Consider the following 16,340-nt stretch of genomic DNA (forward strand, 5'->3'; position numbering starts at 1 on the left):
TGTAGGCCACCCACTGTAGGTTATTGTATTCTGCTAGCAACAGAAATTCTATGGTGATAGTTTTGTAGTTCAACTTGAAGTTTATAACTCAAGTCATTAAAGAAATGTACAGTTTACAGCAGATTATGCGAGGAACACAAGAAATGTGCAGATCATTTTAAACCAAAAAGTGTAAACATCACTATTAAATGAGAACATTGAGAGTATAAAAAGGTAGAAATCAGTATGCGTCTTAGTCGCGTTTGAATAACGTACCAAGCGTGCGTATATGGTACACAAATGAATATGTAACGATTGCTAACAAGATACAATGTAACATATCAATGCTTTGAACTTAAAGAATGATGTCTTACATTAATCAAAATTGGTAATAACTTGTTTATAATGAGTGTGGGGCAGCGGCTGCTGCTGCCATAAAATCCTTCTGTATTGTCACAAACGAGTCAATTCGGTAAAACACGGATAACTATGAAGTGGACAGATCAACTATTTTTAGTAATATAATCCTTATATTGCAACATACTAATGCTTGGAAACTTAGTATCCTCGGCACCAACCATAGATATGTTGTTAGTGCTCTGAAGTGTCATCTTTCGGTGTAAGAAAGTCACAAAAATAGTGTCATTTTCTTAGTTTATTTGGTGGGGTGGCACAAAAGGTTCTTTCAGTATTACTTCCCAACTTCAGAATACAGATGTTATTTTCCCCCCCAACAGTTCGCTTGGAATGTCATTGTCATTACATAGCAGCTAGCTTGCTTGCTGTAATCGACGACTTTCTTTGTGGTAAATCTTCAGGCGTTGGAATGGAGTCTCCAGTCAATGGTACTCTGGCAGGAGGTGGGGGCATTTTTTCGCCATTACCAGCGTTGTTTGGTTTTCTGAGAAGCTGACCTGTCTGCTTTGCCATATTGTAATCACCAGAATCAAAGTATTTTGGCTGAAGGGAAACAACAGAAGAGTCAGGTCAAAGAAGAATAACAGATAATTTGATGTATATAGCTAGTAGACAATCTGGTTATTTTTAATTCCCTTTGGTGAACATTGCCTCCAACTATCTAAACAACTGACTATGCAAATTTTGTTCAGACAACTTTTCTCTGGCGATACTTGTTAACCAATTAGAGCAGGCCTTACTAAAAAAAAGCAGTATACAACACAAGATCTTATTGGTGGTAGTTCCTGAATGCGACTTGCATAGGTTGTTAGTCAGATGTAGTTTACAGACAATCAGTGCCATCTCTTGCATTGGATTTTAATCAAATTCCTTTTAACAATTTGGGGTTATTGGGTTATATATACAAAAAAAAATCAAAATTTCACATTTATATTTATTATATAGGCTGAAAAAGATGGCATAATACAATTTTGAAATTACTGACATATTTTATTTTAGTTATTGAAGCCGAATGAGTGGATAAGTATGTAAATGCATTAATTATTCACTGGGATTTAATTTCGCTATTTTCACTGATAAGTAAAATTCACCAAATTAAATCTATGTGAACAAGTAAAATAACAATAAAACTCATTTTCCTTGAAAAATTTGTGAAAATAAACACAGTGAATATGCTCAAAACATCAAAACAGTGAAATTAAATGGTCAGTGAAAATAAATGGTTTTAGAGTAAGACAAATTTGAATGACCAGCTGAAATTATTAGTGCCCTGCTTGACGATTAATGAACAGGTAAAAACTGGTGTGAAACCTTACCCCTTTTTGTAACCTCTTTCTTAGAAAGTCTGATCCACCAGGCCTCTGCATTCCTGGATATTTGGATTTAAGTTTTGCTTCCTCCATCTGCTCCAGTTGGCTTTTCTGAAATTGTAGTTCAATATCAAATCAGTAAATTAACTTCTAAACTACAGGTCAACAATTCTACAAAGTATTACAGACGTTCCAGGCACTGATTTGACGCTGAAGTAGTGCTAGATGTTGATAACTTACTACAATAGGTTACACAGTTTGTTTTCAAAATTTACACAAGTTGTTAATTATGTTAATTTGTGTTTTAAAAGACAAGGACAATAGAATGATAGTCTATTCACAGACATCGATCCTGCTAAATGCAGGTCAACAATATATGCAAATCTTAAACAAAATAAAATACAGAAAACTATATGCCGAACACGAGCGACCGGCATGGGCAGATCCCAATACTTGGTCACCATAAATTTCATGAATTTATGTTATGCTTTTTTTAAATATACTGTAAACACAAATACCCTGTCCACAAGGTCTCGACCTTGTTGCTGACAGTTCTATTGATTGCAGGAGTTCAGTTGTCTTGAAAAACATGGGCTCAGGACAATTTGGTCAAAATTCAATGGGTGGGAAATTAAAACAGAAACCACTTGGACATTTTGAAAAAAATATTAACAAACGCTAATGTATGGTGAACATCTGAAAAACAAGATTGGGATGTCAAGGGTTTCAAGACGACATGCAAAAATAATGAAGGGACAGTAAAATTAGGGAAGCTGTAAAGCATGCCATTGTTGCAGTCAGAGCAAAAATGAACTACTTGAAAATAATGGAATTGGATAATTGCACAACAAATAAGAATATTATTGCAACTTGATCCATAATGATGTACACCATTTTAATGTGTGACCTTTGCTACTGCAGGTATTTTTATATTTCTGTAACTGGGGTCTTAACAAATATGTTCATATCAAAGCACTATTTCTCCAGGATTGCTAACATTGTAATGATATACATCAACTACGAGGTGTTTAAATCGTGTAAATATGGGGGAAATATCGATGTTACCGTTCCGGTAGTATGTATAATAGAATTTTAGGCCGGGAGTGTCGACGTGTAATGCAACGGCCGATCACAGCTGTAAATATAACATTGACAGCCACAGTCTCGTTTGAATGAATTCCATCAATATTGTACAACAACAAAAGACGAGTTTCTCACCGAAAATACTGGGCGATGTAATTATGTTCGATACTACGTATTCCAAATATCGACCGCACAATGTAAAATACGTGAAAGCACCAACAACAAACAGTACTTGAATTCGGACACTGTTACTGACACGCGGGTACATAATACACATTCGTGTACTGGATGCAATGACACTAGCGAGGTTAGCTAAAAACAATACCCATTATTGATGATAATTCTCACCTGTGACGTTTCAATACTCATTTTTGATTACAGTCGAGCCTGGTAGCGCGAAAAATATACAAATACGAGCAAGGTAAAGCTCAAGCTCTGAAAAATCCGTCACTGTAAAAATACGGATGTGACGTCACGGGTTATACTATTAATCTACATGGGGAAATGATTTCGAGTACTAAATAACATAAGTTATTACTGTTACGCTTGGAACAGTGGGTTGGACAAATTTCATTGTACAATATTGTATTTCCAATTTACTATTTCTTATGCTTGAAGAACTATAATTACACATGATATTCCCTTAGATCAAAATATATAATCCCTACTCAAATAATGGGAATTACAATCAACGGGATTTCCTAAACTGTTGCGAATGGCTATCCTGATTGGAGTGGCGATTTCACAAACAACTATTGATTTCAAAATGGCTGCGCTCACGAAAAAGTTTGATCTCACATGTTTTAACTATTTTTGACAGTGTTTGTGCTGTGTTTAACGTTTTCTTAACTGATGGTGTCAGTTTTGACAAAATGAGATCTCACAACACTCAATTATTTCTAATGGTATGGATTTTCACCTTATACGTAACAGCGATCGTACTTTTCACCAAAGGATTTTTATTGAAACGCCTGGAAATTCCTCAGAAAAGCACTTGCTCCGACTTTCAAGCTGATGGAAAATTTGATCAACATGGCGATTTCAGTCAGGGATGCTGGACTCAAAGGCGTTTCAAGCAAGCAGTTTTGCTTGTCATCGATGCGCTCAGATTCGATTTTGCTGTGCCTGATTCGAAATCAGACACTGCCTTTCAGAACAGACTTCCCTTTCTCAGTAGATTGTTGGTCGAGAAACCATTACACTCGAGACTGTACGAGTTTTTAGCAGACCCTCCAACTACCACGATGCAAAGACTAAAGGGTCTTACCACTGGCAGCCTTCCCACTTTTGTAGATGCTGGAAGCAATTTTGCATCTTCAGAAATTGTAGAAGATAATTTCATATCCCAATTGACTGGTTTAGGTGGCAGTATCACCTTTATGGGTGACGACACATGGGAATCTTTATTTATTGGTAAATTCAAGAAAGCATTTCCATATCCTTCATTCAATGTTAAAGACTTGCATACTGTAGATAATGGTGTTATTGAACATTTAATTCCTGAGATTATCAACAATGACTGGCATTTATTAATTGCCCATTTCCTTGGAGTTGACCATTGCGGTCATAGATTCGGTCCTTATCATTCTGCTATGAGTGAAAAACTTAGCCAGATGAATGATGTCATACGGTATGTACAACTGAGTGTACTCGATGGTTGGCAATGTCGACATATGCTAAAACATGGCAGTCATGTGGTACAATGTACCTACTTGTATTTCAATCAAGGAACAAACTGGACATCTCGACCAAAAAAAATCTTTATCTGTTTTTCATTGGACAAGTCGACCCAGTACGATTACGATCTTCGGTCGGCATAACTTTTGAAAACGTTATAAAGGGCAACACTCTCAAAGTTAAACTAGATAGAAGTTTGCATTGCCACATTAGGATAGGGTCTGACACAGTCCCTTGTTAAAGAACTGTGGGTCGGGTCGAGATGTCCAGAGTGTCTGGGTCGAAGTGTCTCGGGTATATTGTTGACTAAGCAATATATTATGCTTGGTATCGAAGATGCATCTGTATACCAAACTATCAAATCAACCGGATACAGCCGGTTGTGAGACATGACAAAACAAACGCAGCCAGTGATACATTTCGAAAATAAAAATGCAAAATAAAGTCAATCAGACGCGACAACCACGCACGTTGCAAATAAATAGAACACGTCTGACACAGTCTCACCAGCCTCTTTCACTCACGCAATATAATTATGCTATTTCCCAATGCACTTATATAATACATTGACGAAGAAAACAACACCGCAAGAAAAATGTAAATCAGGCTTGTAATTACTAGTAACTCAACTTGAGCGCAACACTGTAAAAGTGGACAAATTCAAACCGGCCATCAAATTCAAAATTCAAACTATCTCGTTGAATGTCAATCAAAAATAAACTTGATGTTTAGAAAGACAAAAACAACAATAACATATAAATATTACAAACAAGAGTGCAATAAAAGTTGGGAGCAAAGGATGGTTAATGCATGTGGGAAAGTGATGAGTGAACTCGAATAAAATTTTGCTAATGTGAGAACTCGCTATATATCTGGTGGAGTACTCGCTAAAACATCAAGTAAATTTACCATTTCAAAGGGCACCCTTTCAAATAATTGTCTGCAATTGTGTGAACATGATGACGTGCAAACAAGGAACAGAGCTCGTGGTCCACCAAAGAAACTCGGTGATGGCACCATGAGAAGTATACAGCTGTTGAAAACAGACTCCTTCGATCTCATATGAGCACATTCACGTGGATGATGTATCATTTTCAACTATTACCAACAACACTACGATAATAAAGACTTTCCGTTTTTGACATTGTAAAATTCTTTTGTTTTTATGCAGAAAATTACAGTATTTTTACCAAGTAGAATCATATTTATTAAAGTTATTGTTCATACATGAGTTGTTGAACACACTACATATTTTGTAATTTCATCCAGCTCCTTTCAGTCACAGTTCAAGACAAATAAATGGCACATATATAGAGAATATAGCAAATTATCTTTTTTCTCTGTAATATTCGTGTGTAATCAGTAATTATGAAAATAATTTATGGGTGCATATGGAATACATTTCGTTATTATTCTTAATATAAATTTCTTGTCAAAATAATTTTTTTCAGTTTTTTTTTCTCCAAAAATACGAAAGAATTTCATAATGTCGAGAACGGAAAGTTTTTATCGTAGTGTTCAACATAGTAAAATGTTGACTTCCTAAAAAATGCACAAGGATGACAAGACTATCGTTTTTCGCAGTAAATTTAATCTTCACTCTATCTTGAAGGACTGCAGGAATTTGACCCTTACCGAATCATATTTATGAATTAATTGGGATTCAGCTACCCAGGTAACAGAGCAATATCTAAAGATGCAAAAAAAAAAAAACATTCTGTTTTGATGCTGAAATTGGCTCCAAGGTTGGATTCATTTTTGAGGTTAATTTAATTTTTGTAATGTTACACATGTTTTAGCATTTTAGAACTTATTTTACGCGAGTCAAAAAGTTTTCTGCAGTGTAAGAAATAACGAGCAGAGAACTAAATGAGTATATGGCTTATACTAAGGTATGATTTTTAGCATCCCTTGTTTTAATACAGTGCACCAATAATTGTCTACCTTTTTTTTTTTTTTTTCATTTTCATTTTTGGAAAACACTTGTATGTGCTTGCTAAAAAAAGGCATTTTAGACGTCACAAGTGATTGAGAAATGTGAAAAAAACTTAACAAATACTCATTGTTATTTGGGAATGTTTTGCTACTGTCAAATTACTCAAATACAAAATGAATCTAATTCTATTTCCAACTTCAGCATCAGATTTTTTGGGTGTGCAGTTTGCCCTTTAACAGAACTGTATGGCATTCCAAATATAAGTAGGGTCAGCTTGTTGTCTGCTTTTAAAAGAGGTCTTGTTTCTTAAAATGTAAATGTCATTTTACCAAACCACAAGATTTGTTCAGGATCTCTATATCACTGTATGTTTTTCTGTTATGTTAATGATGTGCCAAGGAATAAGTGTAACTGGTTGAGTCATGAAAAAATATGTTGCATGTCATATCACACTGGGTTGGGAGGTGCCAGAAATGCTAAAGAATAATGGGCGAATAATAGAATAATTGTATCTTGGTTGAACATTTGGAACGTAGCTTGTTCATACATCGCCTCGCATCAAACACATTCCCTGGAATGTGTTGATTGCATAACATATCCAGAACACTACAATAAGGGCAAAAAAAAAATTGTTTTGTTGTCCTCAGCGACCAACCGGAAAATATGAAATATCGGGTCGCGTTTTTTTTTTTTTATGGTAGGCCGAAATATTAAAAGCTCACCATTTTAAGCAATAAATCCCGATTTTGAACCTCGGGTTGATCTGTACATATCGTAGTACAGAAATACAAAAGACTGGAAGAAACACTTTGATTTTTGTGTTTATATCTAGCATGCGTTTTATCGATTCCCATATACCTCGGATATTTACGATACCCTTAGTTTTCACAAGTTTTCACATTATTATTTTCAATTTTTTTTGGGCCTAATTGCCTGTGAATTGTTAAAAACTGGCTGATTTCATTATAATGATAATAATAATAATTCCATGACCTTTGAGTTTCTAAATGCCAATCTCTGTTACATACTCATACATGTATTACATGTAATCTTTTCGAGAGATGATATAAAGTGCATGTTACCCATAATACACTGCACACAGTGATCTTAAATAATCATGCAATTATGTGACATGATGAATGTGTGGAAAATATTTATTGATTCTTATCGGTAGTATTTTTGAAATTGACAATTCTCAACTTGAAACATGGTTAAACAACATTAAACCTAGAAAGATAAACCTAATGGGAAAATAAACACTCATCAGCAAGGAACACAGTCTACTGCATGATTGTAAAAGGGTAGCCTTGGCAGTCCTTATAATTACGAGATTGGATGGAAAGCCGAACAATTATCAGACCTCGGGAAGTAATTAATATAGCTGAAAATTGTAGTACAAATTTTTCGACAATTGCTTTAAATTATTTTTATACCATTAAAACTGTTCCAAGACCGTGACACCAAACCAAATCAAATTTAACTATGGTTCTTCAGGCAAAATGGCAATCCTAAAAATCACTTGAGACTCCCCACAACTCAGTTGCTGTCCTGTGATTTTGTAAAAGGACGTAGAATACGTGTGGAGGGCTGTAGAATTTAATGTTCTGTTAATTTTTATTCCCAGGTAATTCCATATAAAAATACAAATCATGTGAAATAGCCTGAAACTTCATATAATTATTTAGAATTTGTTTGAATTTTGTACAATTTTTTGATTTGAGTTATAATAGCTGTAGTTTAAATAGTCTTAATTAATCTTGTTTTCTTTACACGTTTACATGCATGTCATTATTACAGAGAAAAGTCAAAACTTTCATTAGATTAGTAAAGACCATGTCCACTGACCTTATCTTATTTATTTATTTTACTTTATTTTTACTTTTTTTATTTACTTTATTTTTATTTTTTGAACTACCGGTAATTAATTAATTGATTTATTTGATGTAGATCAGTGGTGGAGACTATATCCAATGAGACAGTGCTATTTATATTTGGAGACCATGGTATGACATCTACTGGGGATCATGGTGGCGATAGTGCTGATGAATTATCAGCTGCCTTGTTTGTTTATTCACCATCACAACTGATGCATCCTGACACTGTGTTACTAAACCCCTTACAGGTAGGTGGAGAGTGACTGTTACATGCTTAGTGAATTCCATCAGCATCACTGTTTGTTTGTTTGTTTGTCTAACGAAAACAATGAGGTTTTAAAACTTTTTCTTTTAAGGTAGGTTGAAAGACAGTTAAATTGTTGTTTTTCATATTTTTATTATTTTCAAATCTACATATTCTAGTCTTTGTTCTGTAAAAAATTAAGTTTCTACTACAAGTGGAACTTATCAAAAAAGAGTAGATATTATTCAAAACAAATGCGCATGTGTGTGTTATTGTCTTTAATGGATTACTCTTTTTTAGCTCTGCTGTCGACTTTGTCGAGCGGAGCTTATCATATGAGTGATTGTCGTCCGTGTAAATGTTTTACTTTTTCGACTTCTTCTTGAAAACTACAAGCCTGAATGCTTTGATACTTGGTGTATATGTACTTTGGGTAGACCTCTCTTAGGTTTGTTCATTTCATGTTGATATCTTCAATTCTCTAATTTTGGTGAATATTTTTGGTAAAAAGTGATATTTTCGACATCTTGTTGAAAACCGCAAGTCCAATTGCTTTGATATTACATATATAGGTACTACATGTGGACCTCTCTCAGATTTGTTCATTTTGTAATGATATCTTTAATTCTCTAATTTTGGTGAATATTTTTGTCATTTTTGGTAAAAAGTGATATTTTCTTCTTGTTAAAAACCACAATCATTTATGGTGAAAAATGATATTTTTGAATTCTTGTTGAAAACAGCAAGTCCCATTGCATTGATACTATGCATATTGTTCATTTTCTAATGATATATTCTGTTCTTTAATTGAAATGTGCATTGCTAACAGCGGAGCTATCTCAGCCGAGAGGCTGCTTGTTTGTTTGTTCCTGGGAAATAAACAAATAATATTTTGACATAAATTGAGTTTATATTGCAGTTGTGGCCATGCTCATTAATATTCATAAAAACCAACAACTTTCATTGAGCTGGTGTGATTCCTCAGTTTATTTCTTTAACTACTGGTGGAATAACAAAAACTAAAGATACTATCATGCAATGTTTTTTTTTGATAAATATGTTTTTATCTTACACTTTGCTATTATGTCCAGTGGTCCTGCAGATTATAAATAGGCTAATTTATTTCATTTTTCACACAGAAAAATTACAAGACTCTGTCTCAAGTCGACTTAGTACCAACACTATCACTTTTACTCGGAACACCAATTCCTTTTTCCAATTTGGGCAGCGTCATGACTGATCTGTTCACATTTGAAGATAAATCTCCAAGTAGTAGTTACTCAGTGGCAGTTTTGAAATCCATCGAGGCACTGAGATTAAATTCTTATCAAGTCAAACGGTATATTGATGAGTATTCTCGGGTGTCTGATGAATTTCCTCATCAAAGAGCGACTGATTTACAAAGCAAGCTTGATGCAGCAGAAAGACTACTATCTGAGGGAAATTATGAACAGTTGTCCCACATCCAGAACTTGTATATAGATTATTTAAATGGTGTGAAACACATGTGCCAGAGAATTTGGGCGAAATTTGATCTTGTTTTAATAACCTGTGGAATTTTGATGATGGTGATTGCTATTACAAGCAGTGTCGCATTGGTACTATGTCTGAATACCACTATGGCAGTTCCTCAAATTTCACTGACGCTAAACGGTCATTTAAAATTGATAATAAAAAGTGGAATTTTCGGACTTGCATTTGGAATCTTTGCTGTTCTCCTACATACGCCACTCAGGTCAAATTGGGCGACCATTTTGTTCTTTTTGTTTGCACTTATCTCAAGTTTGACTTTTTTGTGTAAATTTTTTCTACTCGACAAATCATGTAAATTCAAACAGGTTTCCTGGGAGTCATTTATGGCAACAGTGTTGATGCTTTTTTATGCTGTAGCGATGACATCAAACAGTTACGTGGTACGCGAAGACGATGTGTGCGTATTTCTCATACATACATTATTATTAACTGTATTTCTGTTGAATGTGAAGTATACAAGGACTAAACGGAAGTCTACTAGGAAATGGGATCTTGGAGTGTGGCTCACTCAGCCATTATCCAGAGTTATGTTTATAATATTAATAATTAGTGCTGCTGTGCGCCTGAGTGCACATTTCCGGGTATGCAGGGAAGAGCAGTATCCCGCATGCGAAAGTTCAGCATTCGCGCAATCACTGTCTAGTTTGCCACCTGCGCAAATCGTCTTCAAAAACATGCGATACTTTTTGTCACTTGCTTGTGTTAGTGTATTGCCTTTAGGTCTGCGTTTCTGGATGAGTCACTATGGCAACCTCAATGGATCATCCGCAGCTGTAACTTATGCGATCTACGGGTTACCCCTAGCAGCAGTGTGTGCGTCCTTCTACTGGGCATTGCAAGCCCTGCCTGATAAAACTGTGGATAGTCTCCCAGTGTGGCAGCAAGTTTTACTTCCAAGGATTGTGTATTCTGTATTTGCTGTGGGTATCATTATAGTACTGTGGAAACCTCTAACTGTGTATGTGATTCACAGAGGAGAAAAAAAAAGAAACTCTAATTCTGAATCTGCATCACTGGAGATACATCAAGATGAAGAACATGAAGTTGTGAAGAAAGTTTTTAAAAAGATGAAATCAAACTGGAAGAAACCATCAAACGACTTCAGCTCAGACAGCAGTGTACCCATGGTGTATGGCCTCGCTACGGTATACTCTGCTAGTTACTTATTGTTGGTAACTATTTTTATACTGGTATTGACAATACTCCTCGGTGATGGGTTTGCTCCAGCCATGCTGCTGCTTTCTGTACAAATGTTTTTCTTGTTGGAATTATATGCTGTTATCTCTCATGTTAAGTTCAGGGATTCAGGCAGCTCAAAAGTCGGTAAGTAACTAAGTTCTGATTGTATGTTCAGTGACATTTAGGCCAGACTTTTATTATCCCTTGTTTCGCAAACCCGTCGAATGAACAGGAGCCGAAAATGAAATAAAAATATAATTTTATTTCAGCATAATTTCTCGCGCCTGCCGACTTGTAAATGCAAAAGGTTACTAAAAAAACTAATTTTTATCTTCATTTTTTTCACCGCCCGCCGCATAACAAATCTAAGTTGCATTTTCGTGGGAGTATCATGATCAAAGTACCAAATTAAAGTCTCGCGCAGATGAGAAACAAGGTTATACATGATGGAATAAAATTTTATTTCATTTCTTCTCTTCGATTAATGATCTCACTTACAATTCTTTGAAAATCACACAAATCTAATTTTTTTCCCGCCCTCCTCAAAAAAATTGCCTTATAAAAACTCGCAAGAAGATATAACTCTCAGGGCCAAAAATGGGCCTTTCAGTTTTTTATCCAACGATTTGTTTAAAAGGGGCACTATTGTTAGAACTGCACACATGGTGAGAACTCTCACAAAAATGAATGTTCACTTATTGATTGCGACTAGTTTTAAGAGCCCTACTAAAAATCAGTGGCACATTTACTGACAAGCATGTAAATTCTAACTTGTAAATAGGTGATTTAACATTCAACTGCGAGATCTCGTGAGATGCATGAAAGACGCGCGTCGGACGTCTGCCTCAAAAAACAAACGATTTGATTTTGAACTCGAATTTCTTTATTTCGTAGCTCACATTAACCGACCGATCTTCGACAGAGGAATATTGCTTTCGAATACCCACACTTAATCGAAATTGTCTATCAAATGTGTACAGCACATTATTAAGCATGGAAATGTGCCCAAAATACTTCGCGTTTGTCGAATCCCATGCGATGTTTGATGCCACTACGATGCTATGACCTTTGTTTGTCTTGTTTTTACGTTCGATTTTACACATAACGTGTGATTCTCGCAGTGAACGGAAAATGGTCTATTGTCAAGATTTTGTATGGGTCATAGTTAAAGGTGTTTTGTGACGTTATTTTATAGTGTGTAGTACCTGTACTTATAACCAGAGAACAGAAACACAATTGAACAGTAGAATATGAAGGCCATTTTACTCATGGCACTGTGTCAATGTAATTTTACGTCGATACCTCATACTAGGTTTTTCATAATCATTACTTCTCAAGCAACGCCTTTCATATTCGTCTTACAGATAAATTTCACGATATCCCATGGTCTATCGTTGCTCTGTGGGCGTTGATGGCTTCGCAGTATTTTTTCGCAACTGGACACCAAGCTACTGTACCATCCATTAGGTTTGAATCTGCATTTGTTGGTTTCCATGGCGACTTTCCATTCTACCTCTACTTTGTAGCGGCATTAATGATCGGTTTGAACACATATGCCGGACCTGTGATTTTTACAGTTTCCCTACCATTAATTATATTTTGGCCATATTCAAGAGGAACATTGTCGCAACAAGATGGCAGTAATCGAGCAAACGACAAGGGAGAATTTCTTCTTCATGAGAATGAAGAAAAGTTTTCAGTTATTTGTTTTCGACTTTTCATGATGTATACAATATTTCTTGCTGTTAGAGTGAGTATCTTTGACATTAATTTTTGATATCAAAGTTGCAATCTCCCTTTATTATAACTTTATTGGGGACTACTATTTGATTTACAAACATGCACGAATTGCAGAATAAAATTTTTCAATGAATTTTCTGAATTCATCAGAATTCTCAGTTACCAGTATTTAATTTGGATCACTGTATAAACTTGGGACAGGGGTGAAGCTTTGGCAATCGAATGTTTTCGAACACTAGTAAAATGAAATTTAAATAAGTTAGAAAGTGAATATTTAGTTTAAATTAAAAATGTGATGTTTTGCATTTATTTCCTGCAATCCATGTAAAATCTGACCTTAAAGTTGTATTGTCGACAAAATTTGTTTTTAAGCCTTTGTTTAATACATGTAAATACAGCAGCTACAAAATTGGCAGGACATCCTTCTTGCCAATAATCGAAAATCACCAAGCAGTTACAGGGCTTTGATTGTGATTGAGTTTTCAGCATCTTAGGGTGTCATCAAGTCACTGATTTGCATGCAGGATTCTCTGTTTGATAATGTGAAGTATTTTTCATTAAGACTAGTCTGGTAGGCACACCAGACTCTTGAAATTTTTCTAACTGACCATTAGGTTCTTCCCATTTCAATTTATAGAATAATTTTCTTACTCATGTTACTGTAGCATTCAAGCAAACATCACATACTTCCTAGGTTAATTGTGTTTAGTGTGCTTTTGTAGCAGAATTCGATCAGCAATGCATGATGGGCTTTTATGATTACTTTTAGTGCAGACAATAAATAATGATGCAATGCATCATGTTTTGATTAGTATAACTCACAAACTCTGTTCAAAATTAAAAGGGCTTCCAACTGAGTTTTTAAGATAAGTCGCATCATATCATATTATCGTACTGTCTTCGTGCATACTTTGACGTATCTTCATAATAAACTCATAGTCATAACTATTTAATGTAAAAAATTTTGTTACTTCATCTTCATGAGCAACATTAGTTTTGGCAAATTCTGCAAATAATGGACAATTGAGTAGTTGTGTAATGTGACTTACAGTTAGAAGTCTCCAAGAATGGTATAATTTTTATTTTTACAACCACAAATTGAGTTATGTGTTCATACTTGGTGTCTATTTGGTTCATCACGATGGCTTTTACTTCATGAAAAGTCATCAAGGTTGGTGTTGTAGTGAATTTCACCTAGTATTTGTAACCATGGAGAACTCTACAAGTACTGTAAAGGGGGTAATTATTCACTGGGTTTTAATTTAGCTTATTTCGCTGACTGGAAAAATGCGCTAAATTAAAACCCAGTGAATATGTAAAATTTAGCATAGAACACATTATCTAAATGACGAAACCGTGAATTTAAAACCCACTGAATATGCCCGAAATGGTAAATCAGTGAAATTTAAACCCAGTGAAAATTAGTCATTTTACAGTATGTGTAGTTGTTTATATTTCCTAGGATATTCTTTTATTTCAGTATTTGTTTGATTGTAATCTGTATTTTGTTTTCAGTTCCTAGGTACAATGGTATCAGCAGGTATTCATCGACGTCACCTTATGGTATGGAAAATCTTTGCTCCTAGATTTGTGTTTGAAGGTGTATCGTTTCTGCTTACAATGACAATTATATTCATTATTTATCTGATTCTTCTTAGACTGGATAAAGTTTTAAAAAATTGGTTTGACCAGCTTGTTATTAAATGCCACGAACAATAACATTCTTGTGTCGTATGCGTTTTCCTAGAAAATTTGTTTTGTAAACTTTGTAATATTTGTAATCAATTTTGCACTGATTTGAAAAGATTCATTTTTTAAAAATAATCTGTCAGTGAAAAGTGTGATCAGTAGAGTTGTGTGTTCTAGTTGCTAGGCAACGATTTGTGCAATTCTCTGAATTTCAAAGGCAAAAGGAGTATATATATATATATATATATATATATATATATTGCTATTTTTTTTTTATTCATACCCACTGATGACACAATACAAAATATTAATGAGGGGTTGAAATATAGCGTGGCATTTGGAAGATCGACAAATTATGGAGCTCATCCAGTCAAAAAAAAACAACATGTACAAAGTTCATGGAAATAAGATAAAATAATTGTGAAGGAGAATGACACAGAGGATTTATGAAGAGAGTAGGAGATAGTGATATTGAAAATGATAGGGAAAACAAATTTTGTGAAGTATATATGGTAATAAATATATTCGGATGGTGGCAGTGACAAATGTAGGGTAGCAGGCAGTTCAGAAACATACCAGGCAAATACTACTTCTATTTCAATACCTGAAATTGTGATGTCCATTTGTATAGTACCGATACTTTTCAAAACATCTCTGATGAGCAAGAATAAACTTAAAACATGTCAATTGATGATATTGGAATAATAATAAGTTTATCATGCTTCAAAAATGTGGAAACTACATAAACTTTTAAAGAATATTTTGTTTACTTACTGGTAACAAAAGTTTTATAAAAGATATAGGAATAATGTAAATATATATTGTTTGTATCACATGGGATTATAAATTTATTGCATTAAATGTAAACATGGTATTGATGATGTAGTATGTCATCACTATTTTCAAAATTAGTCCTGATTTGATGATTGAAGACATTATCTTGTGATTTGTCATCAGCCTTTTCACCACTTTGTCAAATTTATATATCCTTCTAGACTGGCGCAGTTGGGGTGATTTATTTGTTTTTGTGGTTTAAATAAAATAAAAAAATGGAGGTGTTAGCGCAAAATCCCCTGTAACTGCGAAATCACCCCGACTGGTTTATTCTGCATGGCTCTCTATCGACACCGCAGGAACCCATCGATTTTCAAAAGGTAATTATGTTAATGAGTGTTCTAATTGACAATCATTTAAGCCAATCACAACGTCTCTTCAACTGACCTCTGACCAAGAAGACGTCAGCTGATTGTAGCAGCCGATTTTTTTTTTTATTGTACGAGTAGTACGAGTTACTTTTTTGCACATTGTGATGAATTAGAACCGACGACTACGACAAACTCGAATTTTAACATGCCGCCATGTTGGGTCTGCAGTGAACCTTTACCATGTTAACCTCATTATGCACGCATTTCCTCGCCCACCTCATTATAATATGTGCATTCATGAATATTTAATAGCAATGAATTTCCTGCAGAATAAACCAGTCGTGGTGATTTTGCCCTAACACCTCCATTTGGCGAATTTTTTTGTTTTATTTAAACTAAAAATCAAATTAATCGCCTCGATTGCGCCAGTCGAATATCCTTCCATAAAATGATTGTGTGTATTTGCTTATGTACGTAAAATAGCTGTATTTTAATGATTCAGTTGATAATAAATGCTATTATGTGAGCTTCGGT

General features: G+C 34.6%; 2 protein-coding genes across 2 annotated transcripts; one reads left to right on the forward strand and one right to left on the reverse strand.

The window, feature by feature from the left end:
• Positions 1 to 60: 60 nt before the first annotated feature.
• LOC100376255 (cAMP-regulated phosphoprotein 19-like) lies at positions 61 to 3,258 on the reverse strand. The gene is made up of 3 exons (XM_002732803.4): positions 3,138 to 3,258; positions 1,713 to 1,817; positions 61 to 939 (listed from the first exon to the last, which is right to left on the reverse strand). Exons 1-3 carry the CDS (start codon positions 3,156 to 3,158, stop codon positions 739 to 741), a joined length of 327 nt encoding a protein of 108 aa, XP_002732849.1. The 5' UTR covers positions 3,159 to 3,258; the 3' UTR covers positions 61 to 738.
• Positions 3,259 to 3,563: 305 nt separating this feature from the next.
• Positions 3,564 to 16,337, forward strand: LOC100378806 (GPI ethanolamine phosphate transferase 3, catalytic subunit-like). The gene is made up of 5 exons (XM_006814078.3): positions 3,564 to 4,419; positions 8,350 to 8,524; positions 9,660 to 11,376; positions 12,597 to 12,982; positions 14,488 to 16,337. The coding sequence occupies exons 1-5, from the start codon at positions 3,662 to 3,664 to the stop codon at positions 14,689 to 14,691; spliced, it is 3,240 nt and encodes a 1,079-aa protein (XP_006814141.1). The 5' UTR covers positions 3,564 to 3,661; the 3' UTR covers positions 14,692 to 16,337.
• The last annotated feature ends 3 nt before the right edge of the window (positions 16,338 to 16,340 follow it).

Source organism: Saccoglossus kowalevskii, chromosome 13 (assembly GCF_978046115.1).
Source record: "Saccoglossus kowalevskii chromosome 13, keSacKowa6.1, whole genome shotgun sequence".
Taxonomy (NCBI): domain Eukaryota; kingdom Metazoa; phylum Hemichordata; class Enteropneusta; family Harrimaniidae; genus Saccoglossus; species Saccoglossus kowalevskii.